Below are 19,175 nucleotides of genomic sequence, written 5' to 3'. Positions count from 1 at the left end.
TCTGATAGTCAATTATCTAGTTTTTAGTGGTCTATTTATATAACCATGGGAACAGTGTGGTTCTTAAATAATTATACCTTAAAATCGCTTATGAATAGAGGAAATTCGATTTTTCTGTTTTTTTTTTTATATAATATAGGAGTAGCAGACGAGGATGCAGTCCACCTGATAGTCAGTGGTTACTGCCACTCATCTGTAATCAAACACAGATAGGATTATATTCCTATCTGAGGACAAAGCTGGAACGGCTCGGAAAAGTGTGTCTCCCTTACCACAACCTACAAAACAGGACACAGCAGCGCTTAACATTGCTGTTATCAGGTAGACATAGGTCTGGCGGTGGTGCCGCCGAATTCTAACCACGAAGGCAGTGGCGAATTCAAAAAACATTAAGGTCTAGGTTGTACAGTTTTTGCCGACCCTGCTTCTACAATTGTCATGTCTTACTAGAGGTGAGGCGTATATACTGGAACAGGTTCAAGGACTAGGTAGTTTCCCGGACTAGGTAGTTTCTGGACTAGGTAGTTTATCGGACTCGGTAGTTTATCGGACTAGGTAGTTTTTTGCTCGCCATGTCGGCTCAGAACATGTTTCCCGTTGTTTGTTTGCTCGTCACGCCGGCTCATAACACGGTTCCCCTTTTGATTTGCTCGCCACGCTGGCTCATGATACGGTTCCCGTTTTTTTTTCGTCACGCCAGTTCATGACACGTTTAAGGCATGAACGAACTAGCTTCCTAATTAGCAAAAAAAAATTAGGTCCCCAAATTTGCCGCCCAAAAATCTGCTAGGCTGAAGCCTACTCAGCCTGCTGGTAAATCCGCCACTGCACTAAGGGTTCTACCAACTTTTATTGTAATAAATATATATTTTAGAATCCTTTATGAAATAAAAATAGTAAATTAGATTGTTTAGGTTTGTTCCAGGTGTATAGGTGGCGCTGTAGGAACTACAAAGTATTCTTTTCTCTGTTTTCAAAATCGACTTTTGAAGTTTTTTAAGATAGTAGATTCCTTTAAGGTTTGCCTCCGGAGGCACCAGCACATTATTAACAGCAGTGTCAAGCGCTGCTGTATTGCGGTTTGACGGGTTATAAGGGAGAAATACTTTTCCGAGGCGCTCCAGGCTATCGAAAGTCGTAGAAGTCTTTTTGGTTCGACTCCTGCAGCCACTTTCCTCCGACCGTCAGGAGGGGGACTGCCGGCTTGGTAACTTGACCGCGTTCCGTACCCCCCGCTAAACAGCGGGGTTGGTATAATTTTAATGTTGTCTCATTATAATATTATGCAAGAATATTTAAAATCCGGGGGGTATTCACTGTCTTGAGAATTTTCCCGGGCCAAAGAGGGTACCCTCGAGACCCGAATAATCCCTATTCACCCCCCCATATTGCAAACGCAGACGCGGCATATGAGAGACCCGTGGGTACGAAGTCCCGTCTTGCTACCACCGCCACATCTATTTCTGTCTAACAACAGCAGTGAAAAGCGCTGCTGTGTTCCTGTTAGAAGGTGTTGTAAGGGAGACCTTTATTATGCATTATGCAGATTTTATCCATTTAATGATGCATGACCCGGACTCAAACCCTGAACCTGCATTGGTAAATACAAACAGATCGGCAAGAGGGTAAATTTCCAATATATACCTAACAATAATAAACAACCAGTATATTTTCCGTTCGTCATTGAAACAATGATGTCAGACTATTTGTCGATATTATATATATTTCGATCAATCAATCTTTAATTTAGGACGAGACGATTTTAGGGTTCCGTACCCAAAGAGTAAAAACGGAACCTCATTATTAAGCCTCCTCTGTCGGTCCATTTGTCAAAGGATTTTATCTCTTAGGCCGTAATAATAGACACTTAGAAAATTTTATAAATGTTTATTACTATGGCTGCTATAACAACAAATGTCAAATATTAAAAAAGAATAAAGTAAAGTCTCCATACAAGAAGCACTATTTTCAGCGTTTTCACTTAATCTATTGAACCGTAATAGGTAGACAGTTAAAATTTTCACAATGCATTTTTTTAATAAAAAGTAGATCAATATTTGGTGGTACGGAACCCTCCGTTTCCGTTCAAGTCGCACTTGGTGAATTATTTTATTTAATCTGCAGAACTATCCACCAAACCACTACTCAACTGGCGATCCTATAAAGCAATTAAAATATTATTTTGCTCTTTAACCCTAAATATTAATTATTAGGAATTATCCCGAACGGGCGATAAGCATAATAATATGATGTCATACTGAATAATTTGTTTGTACGGCCATTCTACTTAGAAAAGTATGGGGTTCTAAGAATCGATAACACGATATGGCATGCTCTAATTGGTCTTGTGTTAATTAATTTTCGGAAAAAATATTTATATAAAAGTAAATAGAGTCGACGAATGACCAGAGAGCTGGCATATACTCCGGACAGCGAATAAGCCTCGATATCCAACGAGGGAATGTTGCCAGCATTCTGGGAACTCATCCCAGGGACAGCAATTTAGATGTAGCTTTTTATATTTAATTTAAAATTTGGTTATATTATTTAATTCTCTTTTTTTTTATTATTGTAATTATTATAATGATTTTGTTGTATTTATTTTTGTAACAAGTCTTGAAAATAAAAAAAATATTATTTCTCTTTTAACAAAGTAAATTTAAGATATTCAACATTTGGAAGGTGGTAGAACCCTTTGTGGTTCGACTCCGGCGGCACCACCGCCACACCTATATCTGCCTAATAATAGCAGTGTTACACGCTGCTATGTTCTGGTTTGATGGGTGTGGTAAGGGAGACATACTTTTCCGAGGCATTCTAGCTTAGTTCTCAGGGGTAGCGGCGCATATAGATTAGATCTACCTGAGGTTGATTACAGATGTCCATGGACGGCATTAGCCACTTACAAACAGGTGGACTTCATGCTCGTCTGCTACTCTTATGTTATAAAAGTAAATAAGTATAATAATTAAGTAATTAATAGTGGAAGATAGTCTTTTTACCACAACTGCGACGCTTTTATTATATCTAGGGCCCAGACATGATAGCTTATTTATTGAAACGGTTCAATCGAAAAGTCCAAGGTTCAAATCCCACGCACCTCTGATTTTAAAAGTTATGTACCGTCCTATATAGTTACGCAATATGAAAATATGAAATAAAATATGAATACTTCAGCTGAATGCTAAAGATTGATATTTGACAATATCTGCCTACAAGAAATTGTCTAATTACGATTTTTCGCTGACAAAAAGATAGATTAATTATTAATAATGAGTTAGTCTATTAATATAATAATAATATTATTTTGACATACGAACGCTTGACTCCTTACTTATTTTATATTCAAAATACCTGAGGCACAAAAAAGTGTAACAGACAAACATACGTTATGACCATAGCATGTGTGTAAAGGACAGCGCGGGCTATTGCCCCCTTGAACAGGTAGATCTGGTATCTATAATGTACACTTGCGGCCAGTGGAAAGTATACTGTCTTTTACTAACTATTTTTTAATATATCTGCCTAATAACAACAGTTAAGCGCTGCTATGTTTTTGTGAGGTTCCGACAATATGTTCTATATTGTTTTTTGATAGGATCATTCGTGCGTCGGTCCGTTCGTCTGTCACAGTCAATTTGCTGCAAAATTACTGGACAAATTGAGTTAAAATGTGATACTCACATGCTTTTCTGTGAACCAAAGACGAAGGTTTAACGCAATCCTTATGTGTGGTTTTTATACGTGTATACAAGTACACACATATGTTTTTGTCTTATTTTTATGATATTTTTAATAGGAGCTATAAGTTAGAATCACTTGCTAAAGTTGCAATTGTGTAGCACGGCACGGTAATCCAACTTAATCCTGAGAGGAAGTAACGCGTAGCCGACCACAGGTCTTACCGCACTTATCTCATTTCATATTCATTACAATTATCCGAGAACAGTAGTGCCTTTAAGTAGATTGCACTTGTTTGCTACTTAAATAAAAACCTTCAATTTTTGACGCAAATTAAAAAATAAAAATACAGCAATACTTATTTTACCTAAAAGAAAATATGAAAATGCATCTATATTTTAGAATGCATGTCTTAAATATAAATATATCGGTTAATATGTATAACTAGTAATCCAAAATGATACCATAATCATTATAGAAAACTTAAGCTTTTTAATCAAAACATTAAATATTATTGTGGTCATCATTACCAAACAAAAACCGATATCACTTAAAAACTGACTAAAATTGTTCTTAACCGAATTCTTAGCCTATTTAGAGTAAATAATAATTGTCAGCGATGAAAACAATTTCATTATTTATATACATATTTCAAAACAATAAACTTAATATTAAGTTACTAAAAGGAGAAGGTTTGAGGTCGGTGAGGTGAGGTGACAGTGGGTCGAGGACGAAAGGCATCTAAATTATTTTTTTTTCATGATACTTTATTTTGCTCGCAAGTGTACTAGATCCTCGGACGTTATGCAAAATAAATGCTAAACAGCTCTGACCGTGCTCAAAGTAACGGTATTTTCAAAGGGATTCTGATACATTTAAATTTATTTTAACCAGAGCGAAGCGGTTTCTATAGGAACGGATTGCCCTGATTCATTTACATTATATCATGGACTAGCTGACCCGGCAAACTTTGTACCGCCTCAAAATCTATTTATCAAATATATTTCATATAACATATAGCCTATGTTACTCGTGGCTAATGTAGCTTTCGAATGGTGAAAGAATTTTTAAAATGGTCCAGTAGTTTTTGAGCCTATTCATTACAACCAAACAAACAAACAAAGTTTTCCTCTTTATAATATTAGTGTAGATTAAGTATGGTTGCCGGTGGTGCCCCTGCCAAAACGCACAGTAAAGTTTGTCTTTTTTTTCTAATTGACAGGAATTATCAAACTTCTTATCCATACATTCGATAGATCGATTATTAATAAGCACAACATCCAACAAATCTAACAACGCAGAGTAAACATGAACTCACTAATCTCGACGTGTGTGACATCATGCGATAAGACCGCATGGTGAATGAAGACGACCCCTGAACCGCGATAACGCGTGACGTATCACCACATCACCATGTCACTCACTAATGTATTTTATTTATTTAATAGGTTTTTGTACACAAAAAGAGGATACATATAAAAACAGAAGACATAGAGATGAAGTGAAAAAAGATTGCTTATTCCAGTATGGAATTTGTTCCTCAACCCTGGGACAGGAGTGTGCATACGAAAAGCAAAATTAGTGTGCATAAAAAAATGATAATAATAATAAAAAACAAATCACAAAATAAAAACTAAATAATGTAGTTTTATATAATCCGCGTAAAACTACTAGTCCGCTCTGAATATAGAAATGAATCGCGTCGCCATAGCAAATTGTATGACTACACCTGCTCGCAACAACTTCAGAGCGGAATAGCAGTTTGGTGCGGACTATACATGACAGTGATTTAAAAGGTTGAAAAATTACAAAATTTGTCTTTCATATTATGACGCTATATTTCTTGAATATCACAATATATAATACAGATTATAAAAACGTTGTGTTGCCATATAAATAAAAAAAATATTAAGGGTGAACATTAACAACCCTTATCACTTAGGGGTATGAAAAATAGATAGCAGTCGATTCTCAGACCTACTGAATATGCATATAAAATTTGGTGAAAATCGGTAAAGCCGTTTCAGAGGAGTACGGTAACTAACATTGTGACACGAGAATTTTATATATAAGATAGAGGAAGATATTTTAAAGAAATATATCATAATAATGGCTATTATGACAGAATTGTGTCATCTAGCCTCACCTCACCTCTCCTCGCCCATCTGTTACCGTACTCACCACATTAACGCATCTCACCACTGCTTGATTTCACATTAAAGCACTTCACAACTGCTTCGTTACCATATTACGTTTTTTTATAAATTATACGAGTAGCGGACGAGCAGACCACTTAATGGTAAGTGGATACTGTCGCACATGGACATCTGCAATCAACCCCAGATAAATAGATTCTTACCTCAGGTTGGTCACACGCGCCGCTACCCCTGAGAACTAAGCTGGAACGCTTCAGAAAAGTATGTCTCCCTTACCACTTTCAAACCAGAACACAGTAGCCCTTAACACTGCTGTTATTATTAGAAACCGACTGCTGACCATCTGCTGCCAATTGAAAGAAAGAAAGAAGAAATAAAATACTTTATTCAGGAATATTGCAACACACAGTACAATTGCAAATAGACAAAATAAATAAATAAACTGCACGGTTATAAAACTAGTTAATAATAAATATGACAATCAATTTAAAAAAGAATCCTTATAAAAATCCTTATAAATTGTCTGTCATTATTAATAAATCTATCTGTTTTGTCTACTACAAATTATTAAATTTCGATCGATCAATTGTCGTCATTATTAAATAAATATTAATCTACCTGTTTCTGTCGACTACACATTATTAAGTTTCGATCGATCAATTGTCGGCCATTATTAAATAAATATTAATCTACCCGTTTCTGTGTACTAGAAATTATTAAGTTTCGAACGGTCAATTGTCGTCATTATTAAATAATATTAATCTACCTGTTTCTGTCTACTACAAATTATTAAATTTCGATCGATCAATTGTCGGTTATTATTAAATAAATATACTCGTATCTGTTTCTGCCTCCAAGAAATGATCAAATATCGATCTTTAATAAGAAAAGCTTTAAAAGGCACTGGATAGATCGATTATTAATAACCAATAGCTCAAGAGATAGTCGATTGTCAGCAATGACTCCGCTAATCCCCAGACGGTTCTGCATACTATCCCTAATGCAATTTCATAGGAAAAATCTTTAATAGACACTGGATAGATCGATTATTAATTACTCTACCAGTAGCTCAAGCGATAGTCATGGTTAGCAATGACTCGGCTAATCCCCAGACGGTTCGGCATTATAATCCTAAAGCAATTTAATAGGAAAAATCTATAACAGTGCCTATAAAAGATGGATCGATTATTAATAACTCCACCAGTACCTCAAGCGTTAGTCGATGGTCAGTAATGACTCACCTAATTCTCCAGACGTGTCGGTATACTATTTCTAATGCAGTATTTTATTTAAGATATTCATCTCGAGTCTAATGTACTAAAGTGTTTGCTCACCAAATGGATTTCGAGTGGCTGAAGTCTTGGAGCTTTATCTAAATATTGGCTCTGAACCTGCTTTTTACTTTCCCGCTGTCGATTATCGGTTTTAGGGTTCCGTACGTAAAGGACTATTACTGAGATTCCGCTGTCTGTCCGTCTGTCACAAGGCTCTCTTGAAGCGTAATGGATCGTAATGGTCGTTGTAACAACAAATACTTACTAAAAAAGAAGTTTTGAAAATAAATGCCGGTCGCCTTACAAGAAACCACTATTTTTAGGCGTTTTTGCTTTACCTATTGAGCTGCTATTATTATACAATTATAAATATGTATTACAAAATACTAAAAATGTATGAAAATTTGATTGTACGGAACCCTATGCGTGGAGTTCGACTCGCACTTACCTAAATATTTATGTACAAATACATAATTCTGTCTGTGATTTCAACATTCTGGGCTCTGTGTGGTTGTCAGAACATGAATACTTGTTTGTTTTGTGTGAACATGGCATTCAAAAGTCGTTTAGCGCTGCAGTAACTCGTGACCCGCGATCCTGTCTTTGCGACCCGCGGATCTGCGGCGAGTCTGCGGGCCACAAGAAAAGGATGTCCTTACAACTTTCCTAATGAAATGTGTGCAATTGTGGTAAGAGCACGGTGGACTATTGCCTTTTTTACTTTTTTCACACGGGATTCAAATGGTACCCGATGCCGTTGGAGCGACACAGGGTTATGTGGGACTCTTACCACACTTAAACCCCCCAGTGGCAGTCCTGCCGCTGCGTAGAGGATTCCGGGATCTCCAAAGGAACGCAACCGGAGTCCTCTTAGGGCGTTGCCCCTTCGGGCTCCGCAAAGGTGAACTTGACGCCCGCCACACTGTCTGGTACGACGATATGGGACCACACAATCCGCCGTCCTTCCCGGGGCCGTTTGCCACCCACAACCCCAGAAGCCCCCTTTTAGTCGCCTCTTACGACAGGCAGAGTATACCGTAGCCCTATTCTTGTCCCGGAACTACAGGGACAACGATGGACTATGGCACATACCTCTAATTCTGCGAGAACCGTGCCCAGCGGTCGAACAGTAATGTGTTCACGACGGCTATAGCTGTAAGCTTCAAGTACCTTGCGAAAAGCGTACGTGATGAGAAAACAGCAATTGAAATCCCATATAAACAGTAGTATCTTCAGTTTTATTTATGAGTAATTGATATGTCGTAATTAAGTCATAAATCTCATGATTCACTCCACCATCCATCAATTTGTTTCATATCGCTAGACGGACCATAAATATGATCCAGATATTAAGGTAGACATGACTGATGGGGATTACGCATACGGTGTGGGTTATATCTTTTTTATAGTATAGGAGTAGCAGACGAGCATGCAGTCCACCTGATGGTAAGTGGCTATTGCCACCCATGGACATTTGTAATCAACCCCTGATAGGATTACATATTCCTACCTGAGGTCAGCCACTGATACGCCGCTACTCCTGAGGACTAAGTTGGAACGCCTCGGAAAAGTATGTTTCTTCTATCACACCCTTCAAACCAGAACACAAAAGCGCCTAACACTGTTGATGCAGCAATAGGTGTGGCGGTGGTGCCGCCGGAGTCGAACCACAAAGACGTTGACAAATTTCAATCTTTGATAGATAAAAATTGCTAGATTAATTATTAACAACGGGCATATGGAGAAATTGTCAAATCTATCTTTGGACATAAACGCTAAATAAACGGTTTCTACACTCACAGCCCCACACTAGGATTCCCTGTGTCGTGGGTGCTATGGACACACACATAGACAAATACACAAACACCCAGACCCAGAATCAGAAATCTAAATTCATCATTTAGAAATCTGTCTGACCGGGGATCGAACCCGGGACCCCTTGCGCGTCAGACCGGCATGGTGACCGCTCCGCCACGCGGGTCGTCATAAAATTGAATAGTTTCATTATTAATAAGAAACAAAACGAAAGCCATTTAAACCACAGGCCGAGCAAAAAGAAATCACATGGAGGAAAAAAAACTACAATGTAAGCTTGTTAATCTTTTTTCTAATTCTATAACAATAATAATGATGTTAACGTAGGTAAGTAACTTTTTATTTATATTTCAATGCATATTACAGTCGCTAAGTACGTACAACTGAATGCAATGCTATTATATTATCACAATAAGATCGTTAATTGTGGGAAGAATTTCAAATCAGCGAAGATGCAGACTTAGATGAGTAAAATACATAGATTGATCATTCCTAACAAGATAGTGTAATAAGTTTTGAGAATCAAAATAAAGTTTCGCCACGTCTCCGTTCAAAATGTCCCTAAAATGTTTGAAATGCTTATTTATTAACTGTATATTACATATGTATATTTCATAAATAAATTAGTTATTTATTCTTAAGTTTTCTCTATAAATTTGTCAAGAATTCAAAAAATAGATGATATAGTTATACTTAGTTTCAAACTAAAAACCACGCTAAAATCGCACAACGAAAATCTTTCATCCTGATGCCTGGCGATCCTAATGAGGTGAATGGGATAAAAATATTAAAATCGGTTCTTTATAAGTGTTCAAAAATTTAAATTAATCAGACCGTTCAAAGTGGGTAAGAATCGACTTCAAAGATACATACAGGCCAAGCTACAAAACGCGTGGTAAAAATCATCCTATTGTGGCTTCATTCAATTTCAAGGTGAAGTATCTTTCTATTTTACTTGTCAAAGGATGCAGAACTCCATTTTCTATTCATAAACCAGGATATTATTATTTTTTGTTAATTATCCCTATAAGGTATGACATTGATAGATAGATAAAGATAAGGTTTAAAGATAGAACAGTGAACATTTTTTGTATCTGAAACTAGCTTGCTCGCTTCGACTTGCTGCTCATGGATATTAGTCTAGTCCTTTAGTTCTAATATAAGTAGAATCTTTTCTAGGAGTTTTGAAAATTGGTAATTAATTATATGGATTTCGATGTACTCTTTCCGAATTTCAACTTTGCCGCCCTTTCGTACCTTTTTTTTTCTCGAGGGGGACACCATCAAAAGGTACCCAACGACGTGGGAGCGACGCCGGGTTATGGGGGATATTTACCGCACTAAAACCCCCCCGATGGCCGTCCTCAACGCTTGTTGGAGAACTCCGGAATCTCTGAAGGAACACAACCGGAACCCTCCAAGCGCGATGCCCAACGGGCTCTACCCTGGGGGAGCAGTTTTCGCTCCTCCCACACCATGTAGTGCTTACGACGGTATGCGACCACACATACCGCCGTCCTTCCCGGGGTCGCTTGCTGGACGCCCTTTCGTACCTGCCGCTTTGATCTTTGTGGTTCGAGTTCGAAGGCATATCCGCCACACCTATTTCTGCCTAATAACATCAGTGTTAACGCTGCTGTGTGCGAGGCTTTCCAACTTAACCCTAAAGCAACGTGTGTAACCAGCTTCATGTGGTTAGAAAGACATACTTCTCCGAGGCGTTCCAACTTAGTTCTCAGGGGCGGCAACGTGTGGCAATCTTCAGATAGAAATCTAATCTTATCTGGGGTTGATTACAGATGTCCCTGTGCGGCTGTAGCCACTTACCATCAGGTGGACTGCATGCTCGTCTGCTACTTCAATATAAAAAGCACGTTAGTGAGGTCGGTTAGATATCACAGATATGTTTGTCTATGCAACCTCATTTACAGTGTGGGCAGACGAGAGCTCTTACCGACTTTAATATGCTTAATATGTTTAAGGTTTCACCTATCAGATTCTAATAAAGTCGATGAAATGGGAACACTATCGATTATTTATGAGTCATTCTTATGTATTGACTTTATTATTATATAAATAGGTGATAAATACATTTGTACTCTACCTTTTCTCTTTTGTTTGACGACCGATTTTGTTTCTTAGGATTCCCTATTCAAGAGGTTAATTGTATCAGGCGTTACTTTGAGGAAATCCATGCTATTAAGTTAAGATTAAAATTACTTCGCAACAATCCGCTACAAAAATGTATGATGATTTATATTTTAAACCATGCAGTATGTACCACCTTCCCTCCCACAAAGGATGCGTGCAGATGCAAAAAAATATACACCACCATACACACCACCACCAACACGTGTTTCACTCCAAAACGGAGCATCATCGGGGTATGTTGACTCTACGACGGTAACCGTATTGTATGTATATATTATATTGTATTTTCTTCAAAATTTCCCTTTTCTTTAATTTGTCACATAACATTACTTCCCAGAATTTGACCCTTATAAGAGACACTATCAGAAGTGGAATAATATAGAGGGTGTATTTTTTTCTAATAACTAACTAACTCGTTCGATTCCCGGGTAGGGAAAAAGATATTTTAAAAAAGTAATGATGCAGTTTTAGCTTTTATCAAAATCGGCCTTGTAATTCCCTTCGGCATTTTTCGCTAATCCTTATAGTTCAGGATTTGGCGCTGAAGACCTATTTGAAAAATTCACCCTATATAATTGAAGTATGGTGGACCTGTTGGTAAAAGTGTTGTTTGAAGGTGGTAGAACCCTTTGTGGTTCGACTCCGGCGGCAGCACCGCCACACCTATTTCTACCTAATAAAAGCAGTGATAGGCGCTGCTGTGTTCCGGTTTGAAGGGTGTGGTAAGGAAGACAGACTTTTCCGAGGCGTTCCAGCTTAGTCCTCAGGAGGAGCGGCGCATCTGTGGCCGACCTCAGGTGGGAATATCTGATCCTATCTGGGGTTTATTACAGATGTCCATGGGCGGCAGTAGCCACTTACCATCAGGTGGACTGTATGCTCGTCTGCTACTCCTATATTATAAAAAAATGCTCACTGTCGCCCGTGGACCTCGGAACCCAACTCCAAATAGGAGTTCTACCGGAATCCGGTCCTGAGGACTAAGATATAAAGTCAACCCACATCCACATCCTTACACCGAAACGTAAGAATTGCTTCACGCTATAAATAGGTGATGTGCCGGTGACCTGTTGCTTACCACCATCTTTTAAAAACCATCATAGTTCAGGAAAGTTTTGTTTCCTTCTTAAAACAGTAAAATATTCCGTCATACACAGTTGAACAAACCTAAACCCTTATAAATTTTTCGCTTATCCATTGTTAAAACCAACTGAAATTGTCATATTTTACTTTAAAAGTTAAATTTCCTGAACAAGAAGGTGGTAGAACCCTTTGTGGTTCGACTCCGGCGGCACCACCGCCACACCTATTTCTACCTAATAACAGTAGTGTTAGGCACTGCTGTGTTCCGGTTTGAAGGGTGTGGTAAGGGAGACAGACTTTTCCGAGGCGTTCCAGCTTAGTCCTCAGGGGTAGCGGCGCATCTGTGGCCGACCTCAGGTAGGAATATCTAATCCTATCTGGGTTCATTACAGATGTCCATGGGCGGCAGTAGCCACTTACCATCATGCTCGTCTGCTACTCTTATATTATAAAAAAAAAAAAAAAAAAAAAAAAAAAACAAAAAGTTAAAGTATGATTAAAATAATATTGTTTTAAGAGATGGTAGTAACCCCCCTGAACTTTACTGATTCCCACTCAATTTTCTTGTATTTGCAAAATACTTTTTGGAGGTTGATTACTAATATATTTGTAGTATAATGGTTAACCATAAGACGAATTAAATCAAATCCAATTAAATCAAATCCAATTGTGGGTTACAATATTTTTTTGGGGTAACAAGGCTTTGCAATCCTCCATATTCCCGCCACAGCTTATTGGCCACATTTCATTACTTAGTTCATTTTGCAACAACGCATTGGTTTGAACAAAGCTTTAGGAAAGAAAGTAGTTCAAATTAACCCGTTACAGTGTCAATCGATTGCAGATTTCTCAGAAATGACTGTACCTCTAGAAACCGTTGTTTACAAACGAGTTTGCACGGATACCGTCTGCATGCCTGTACATTTAGATATGAAAAATCAAACTATTTCCTCAACCAATTTACAACTTTTATTATATTTTTATTTCCCGCGCAAACAACTCGAACGTCAAGAGTCGTACACGTCGAGTTCTTTTTCTTTTTTATGCTAACTCATAAAATCGTACCAGCCAGTGACTATATAAATGACGACTTATTATTATAAAAGTAACACATCATGAAATAACACAAAATAATTAATAATTATTATACAATAATAAAATAATTTGAATAGATTTCTACCAGATATTTGGTATAATGAAGAAGAAGAATTTATTTGTAACTGATAAACTCTTGATTTTTTTTAGTCTTTTTTGACTCTTGAATTATAGAAACAGTAACAAATGGGTACTTATATAGTCCAGGTGGATTACAGCAAGTGGTGGTAGGTGGCCACTGCCGCGCCTAATTGACCCCAGGTGAAATAAAAGTTCTATCTGAGGACTAGGTTGGAACGCCTCGAATAAGTATGTCTACCTTACTACCCCCTAAAACCAAAATCTTTTTTTTTTAATTTAAATACTCAAAAATTATTTCGAAGAGAAAAAATCTACTGAAGAAAATAAAAAAAATGTGTTTTAGAATTGTATTCACAGACAAACACTTAAATGTATTATTATTTACATATATATACATACATTAATAATAAATAAGAATATTTTCCTTATAATCTGGTATTCCCCTTTGATTTTTATAAAACTATTAACAACATCACAGCTTTGCATAAATAAATAAAATTAATGTGTCCGTTTGTGATTCCAATTTGTCGTTTTTTTAATGAGCTTTTTTGCAAGATATAAAAACAAAATATATCAATTTTGACAAGAAATTAACTTTCGTTTGTCGAATTCAATCTTTGGTAGGAGAAAAATAATCATAATTTGGATTATTTATTAATAAAATAAGTTTAAGGTTTATCTTAAACTTAATGAAATAACAAGAAATCACCATTAAAAACATACTGCTTCATTTTTAACCCTAAAATATCGATAGAGATACTTTAACAATATTAATTCAATAAAATTTTTCATTATTTATCATATAAATTTTAATTTTATTACTATTTTACTATTTTAGTTAAATAGATCGTCATTTTCAAAGTTTTTTATTAGATAACAATCGCATCATACTTTTATTCTCATACCATTATGAATATAATAATAAAATATAATTATAGAGTTATAATAACGTAATGAGATTATCCATCTTCCTAACTTACATTATTATACGATTCGAAGTAATTTTAACTTTTTCTTTAACATAAGGTATAAACTTTCTATTAATTTCCATTGATTATAAAGTTTAGATTTCTATTTCTTAAGTTAAGTTTAGATTTCTTTTCTAGATTCTTTTTTTTTTTTGCTATTTATTATTTACTTATTATAAAGCTTTTTATAATTCGTAAAATACACAATTACTAAAATATTAATTTATAATAATTGATGTACTTTAAAATAATGTCAAATTAAAATCGTATTTCTCAATACTGTGTAAAAAATAACATATAATTTATTAAATTAAATAACGACACATAATATATTAATTACATAATAACGTTGTAACAGCTTTTAACGTTATTAAAAAATAACAAAAACGTAAAAAGCGGCTTATCGCAAAATGCATCCCACTTTAGTTCCTGCTTCCTGGCGCCTTTGATAACATGAATTGCATGAATAAAGCACCCTTTAAATTAGGGATGGACTCACCAGCGCGTATATTATTCGCGAAACACAGCAGGAAACCAGCCACCACTACCCACTTCATTTCACACAAACCTTAAAATTTAACACAACACAAAAATAGAACGCGCGGACGCGTCTTGAAGCCACCGCGACTTATTCACAACTGATCGGAACCTCTATTACTTTGCGTAATTTGAGTTGGTTTCACACAAACTTATTTATTCGTGCGTCGCTTGTGTCAATTTTTTTAACCCCATACATTAGATTTTGTGAGCTGACCGTTGAGGCGTTGTTTCTTATCTGCGAATGATAAGTTTAAATGCAAGTTGGTTCTAAGTTTGAGTACGCGTTGATAATATAAAGATTATTATCTTCACAAGTAAGTTTAGCTTATATTTATGTTCCAGCAGTAGGTATATTTCTGTTCATATTATATTTATTGGAAACTGGATAGGTAGGTACCCGATAGATTTTTACTCAACATCTTCTTGGAAGAGAGTTTTAATACTTTTTATCCCGAAGTTTTTATTGGTATGGAAAAAGAGTGAATCTTTTTTAAGCCTTCTTATATATTTACCGGAATATTTATCTTCCTAAAGTTTATCAAAGTAAGTAATAAAGGTACAGTAATGCGTTGCTAAGTGTACTGAGTATTTTAAAGATGTTTATTATTGTTTATGTTATTTTACTATAGCAGGAAGAGGGTTAACTCTAAAGAATATAAATTTTTATTTTGCCTATAAAAGTTTTTAAATTGCTGAACTTTTATGCTTATGTATTGCATGTACAAGTTATATATGTGAAAATTTTCATAAAGTCTTACAGGTGGTAATACCCTTCTTGGTTCGGCATAGGGCATCACGCCACAACTATTTCTACCTAATAACAGCGTCCATTGCAATTATGTATTTGATTTAAAGGGTATAGCAATGGAGAGGCGTATACAGTAATCAGGATAATAAGTAAGAGTCTAATCCTATCTGGCTATGGCCACATACTTGCTTAACAGTATGGATACTCCCACTCTCCCGGTCTTATCTTCACCTTTTAGGCTTATGATAGTTATTTTAGACTTTTCACCTTTTGTCTAAATTTCATCGCCACTTGAGTTCCTTGGGTGATGTATCGGCATCATAGATTAATATTTTACTTTATTCATCTATGATTGGCATGCATAGATTAGTAAAAATTACTCACTCCTAACAAGAAAATGTACCCAGTTTTGAGAATTGGAATAGTTGCGTAAAAAAGTTTTGCCACGTCTCCGTGCTAAAATGACCCTAAAATATTTGAAATAATTATTTATTTATTATGTAAATTACGCATTATTAGTTATTTATTCGTAAGTTTTTTCTAAAAATGTTTTTATTTGTCAAGAATTCAAAAAAGAACTTACGAATAAGCCGTTTGTGGCTTCATTCAATTTCAAGGTGGCGAAGTATTTACTAATCTATGTTGGCATGATAACATGCCAACATTATATTTCCCAAAAGTATGTGTGTACGCTTAGTTCGTCTATGGTTTTCATTTCTGGAGTGTAAAAAACAAATTCAACGCCTTAGGAATTTAAACAATTTAAATCAAATAACTTTATAGTCTGTATTTTAGGATAAGCAAAGACCATCTCGCACATTCATTCTCGAAATTCATTTGAAAATGGCTTACGTTCAAAGAAATTTAAAAGAATTTAACAGGCTCCGAACATCAAAGGTGTTTTGCGAAAAAAATAAACAACCAGTTAGTAACAGACTGGCAACTTGAGTCGGAATAAAAATAAAAATGCGAATTCTAAATTTAAACGATAAAATTCCGCCGAAGAGACACGTCGTCGTAAAAAGCGCAGTAAAGTTAAGGACGTTTATGGTCAACGACTACGACACGACTCTAAGCTTTCTTTACTTGAAGAAAATGTCTAATTTTTATCAGAAAAATATTGTGTATCCTATTTCTATTTATTACTACTACGATTTATGACTTTATCGCTGGGCGAATATATCGTCCCGTAAACCTCCCGTAAACGCAGTGAACGCCTAGTGGTTAAGAAACCCGGCCTCTCAATCGTGGGGTCCAAGGTTCAAATCCCAGGCACGCACCTCTAATTTTTCGAAGTTATCTGCGTATTAGAAATTAATTACCACTTGCTAAACGGTGAAGGAAAACATCGTGAGGAAACCTGCGTACCTGATAGATTTATAAAAAAAATCTCAAAGGTATGCGAAGTCTACCAACACGCACTTGGCCAGCGTGGTGAACTATGGCCTAATCCTTCTCATTCTGAGAGGAGACCCGTGCCCAGCAGTGGGACAGTAATGGGTTGATGATGAAACCACAGTAATGCAATACAAACAAGACCAAATCAATAGTTACTATCGACAATGCTATCACTTATCAGTTGAGAGTAACCGGTTTTCAATATAAAATGTAATCCGAAAGCATCTTCTATATACATATTGTCTCTATGTCTCTTTAGGTATATCAAGGTACATTAAGCGTACAATTTACCTTTAGATAATGAGCAAGAGGCATGATTTACGGAAACAAAGTGAAAAACTTTTAACATTTTCTTGTATAAAATCATAATATCGTTAATCGTGTCGTGCGCTATAAAACAAAGATCTAATACGAGTCGTTTGCAAGCCGGTACGAGCGGTTCGGCTTTGATTAAATTCCACCTTAGTTTATCTTCACCTTCGAGTTTTATCTCAGAAGTCGTAGTTTAAATATGCTTTTTATGGGAATGGACAAGCGGCGGAATTCTACTGATGTTAATTCTGCAAACCATAGAGAATTGTTTCTTTTTTATAAACGCTACAAATATTTTTTAGTTTTTTTTTTTAAGTAAGGATTCGTGGCCTTGAAATTCTTTTCGACCATGTTTACAGTTGAATGTAAACATGGTCGAAAAGAATTTCATTTATGATAATATTTTATAAAGTTAACAAAATAACTTTATAATTTTTTTAGGGTATAAAATATATAATTATTATCAAAAAAAATTGTCATATGATACAGGTCTAAATTGGCTCAATAAAGATTGTTATTATTATTTTTATCATTTATAAAACAGTTGTAATTTTTAATAACCAAGCTTTTTAATTTTCATCGTACAAAATAATAATAATTTTCATAAACCACACGAACAATTTTAGCTTAAGCTTAAACTTAAATAGATGTAGCATGGTTATAAAGGCAGTATACGCACTATTTTTAAACCTGAGCTATTCTGAGTGTACGAGGCAGTCTATTTATATCCTAAGGGACATGACCCTAGTTGCTAGTGGTGGGAATTCCCAGTAAATACACTTTCCTGTTCTATACAGATTAAAAAGCACTTAACTATAGTAGGCCATTCGTGGCCATTTTGTTTTATTTCCCGCTAAAAATGTACACGAATAATATGTTTCTATACACACTGACAGGCAAAGATTAACCATTCATTCAGCTCGTAAATATATTATAGTTCGCGCCAAACTGCTAGTCCGCTCTGAAGTTGTTGCGTGCAGGTAGTCATACAATTTACTACGGCGACGCGATTCATTTCTATATTCAGAGCGGACTAGCAGTTTTACGCGGACTATACCATCCTTCTGCTTGGCAAGCACCTCGGAGTGAAAGAGACTACCTATAGCCTAACGCGCAGAACAGCCATAGCGCAGTGGTGTAAACTCGGCCTCTCATTTGGAGGGGTCCGAGGTTCAAATCCCAAGAAATATCAGACGTGTAAATTTCCTTATAATGTATCCCTTCACCATTAAATCAAGTATTTATAATACTATACGCATGATAATTAATTTATAATGCGCACATTTTGAAAAAGCAAAAATGCATGCCTGGCATTAAATCTTAAATCCATAATTAAAAATAAATGTTGGATATTGGTCTTCCCTACAAAGATGACCTTTGCTCATAATATGACTGCACTTGGTTGTACGGTCTTTTTTATAATATAGGACGCATGCGCGCATGCAGTCCACGATGGTAAGTGGCCACTGCCGCCCATGGACATCTGTAATCAACCCCAGATAGGATTAGATATTCCTACCTGAGGTCGGCCACAGATGCGCCGCTACCCCTGAGGACTAAGCTGAAACGCCTCGGAAAAGTATGTCTCCCCACACCCTTCAAAACGGAACACAGCAGCGCTTAACACTGCTGTTATTGGGCAGACGTAGGTGTGGCGGTGGTGGTGCCGGAGTCGAACCACAAAGGGGTCTACCGCGTATATTCTGATGCAGGAATACCATCTCATTTGCCGCTTTAATCATTAAAAACAAAATACCACTTTACCATTGTTTCATAAACTATTATTAAACATGCGAAAGAAGGAATAAGTAAAACAAAACATAGACGTGGGATATTTTTAGACCGGCTGTGCTATTTCGAGCGGAGTCCACAA

The 19,175-nt window shown here is 36.2% G+C and overlaps 1 protein-coding gene across 4 annotated transcripts in view; it reads right to left on the bottom strand.

Moving 5' to 3' along the window:
* Window positions 1-14,962, bottom strand: part of LOC140756654 (uncharacterized) — a 33,773-nt gene extending 18,811 nt beyond the window's left edge. For all 4 annotated transcript variants that reach the window (XM_073092200.1, XM_073092201.1, XM_073092202.1 and 1 more), the window contains exon 1: window positions 14,804-14,962. In XM_073092200.1, coding sequence (XP_072948301.1) covers window positions 14,804-14,861 — 58 coding nt within the window. In that variant the 5' untranslated portion in view covers window positions 14,862-14,962. The remainder of the gene's footprint in view (window positions 1-14,803) is intronic.
* Between the last annotated feature and the right edge of the window lie 4,213 nt (window positions 14,963-19,175).

This window comes from Epargyreus clarus, unplaced genomic scaffold (genome assembly GCF_041222505.1).
Source record: "Epargyreus clarus isolate Ecla_fem2 unplaced genomic scaffold, WU_Ecla_fem_2.2 ptg000035l, whole genome shotgun sequence".
Classification (NCBI taxonomy): domain Eukaryota; kingdom Metazoa; phylum Arthropoda; class Insecta; order Lepidoptera; family Hesperiidae; genus Epargyreus; species Epargyreus clarus.
Note: the sequence above shows the minus strand (reverse complement) of the source record. Positions and strands in the feature narration are given on the sequence as shown.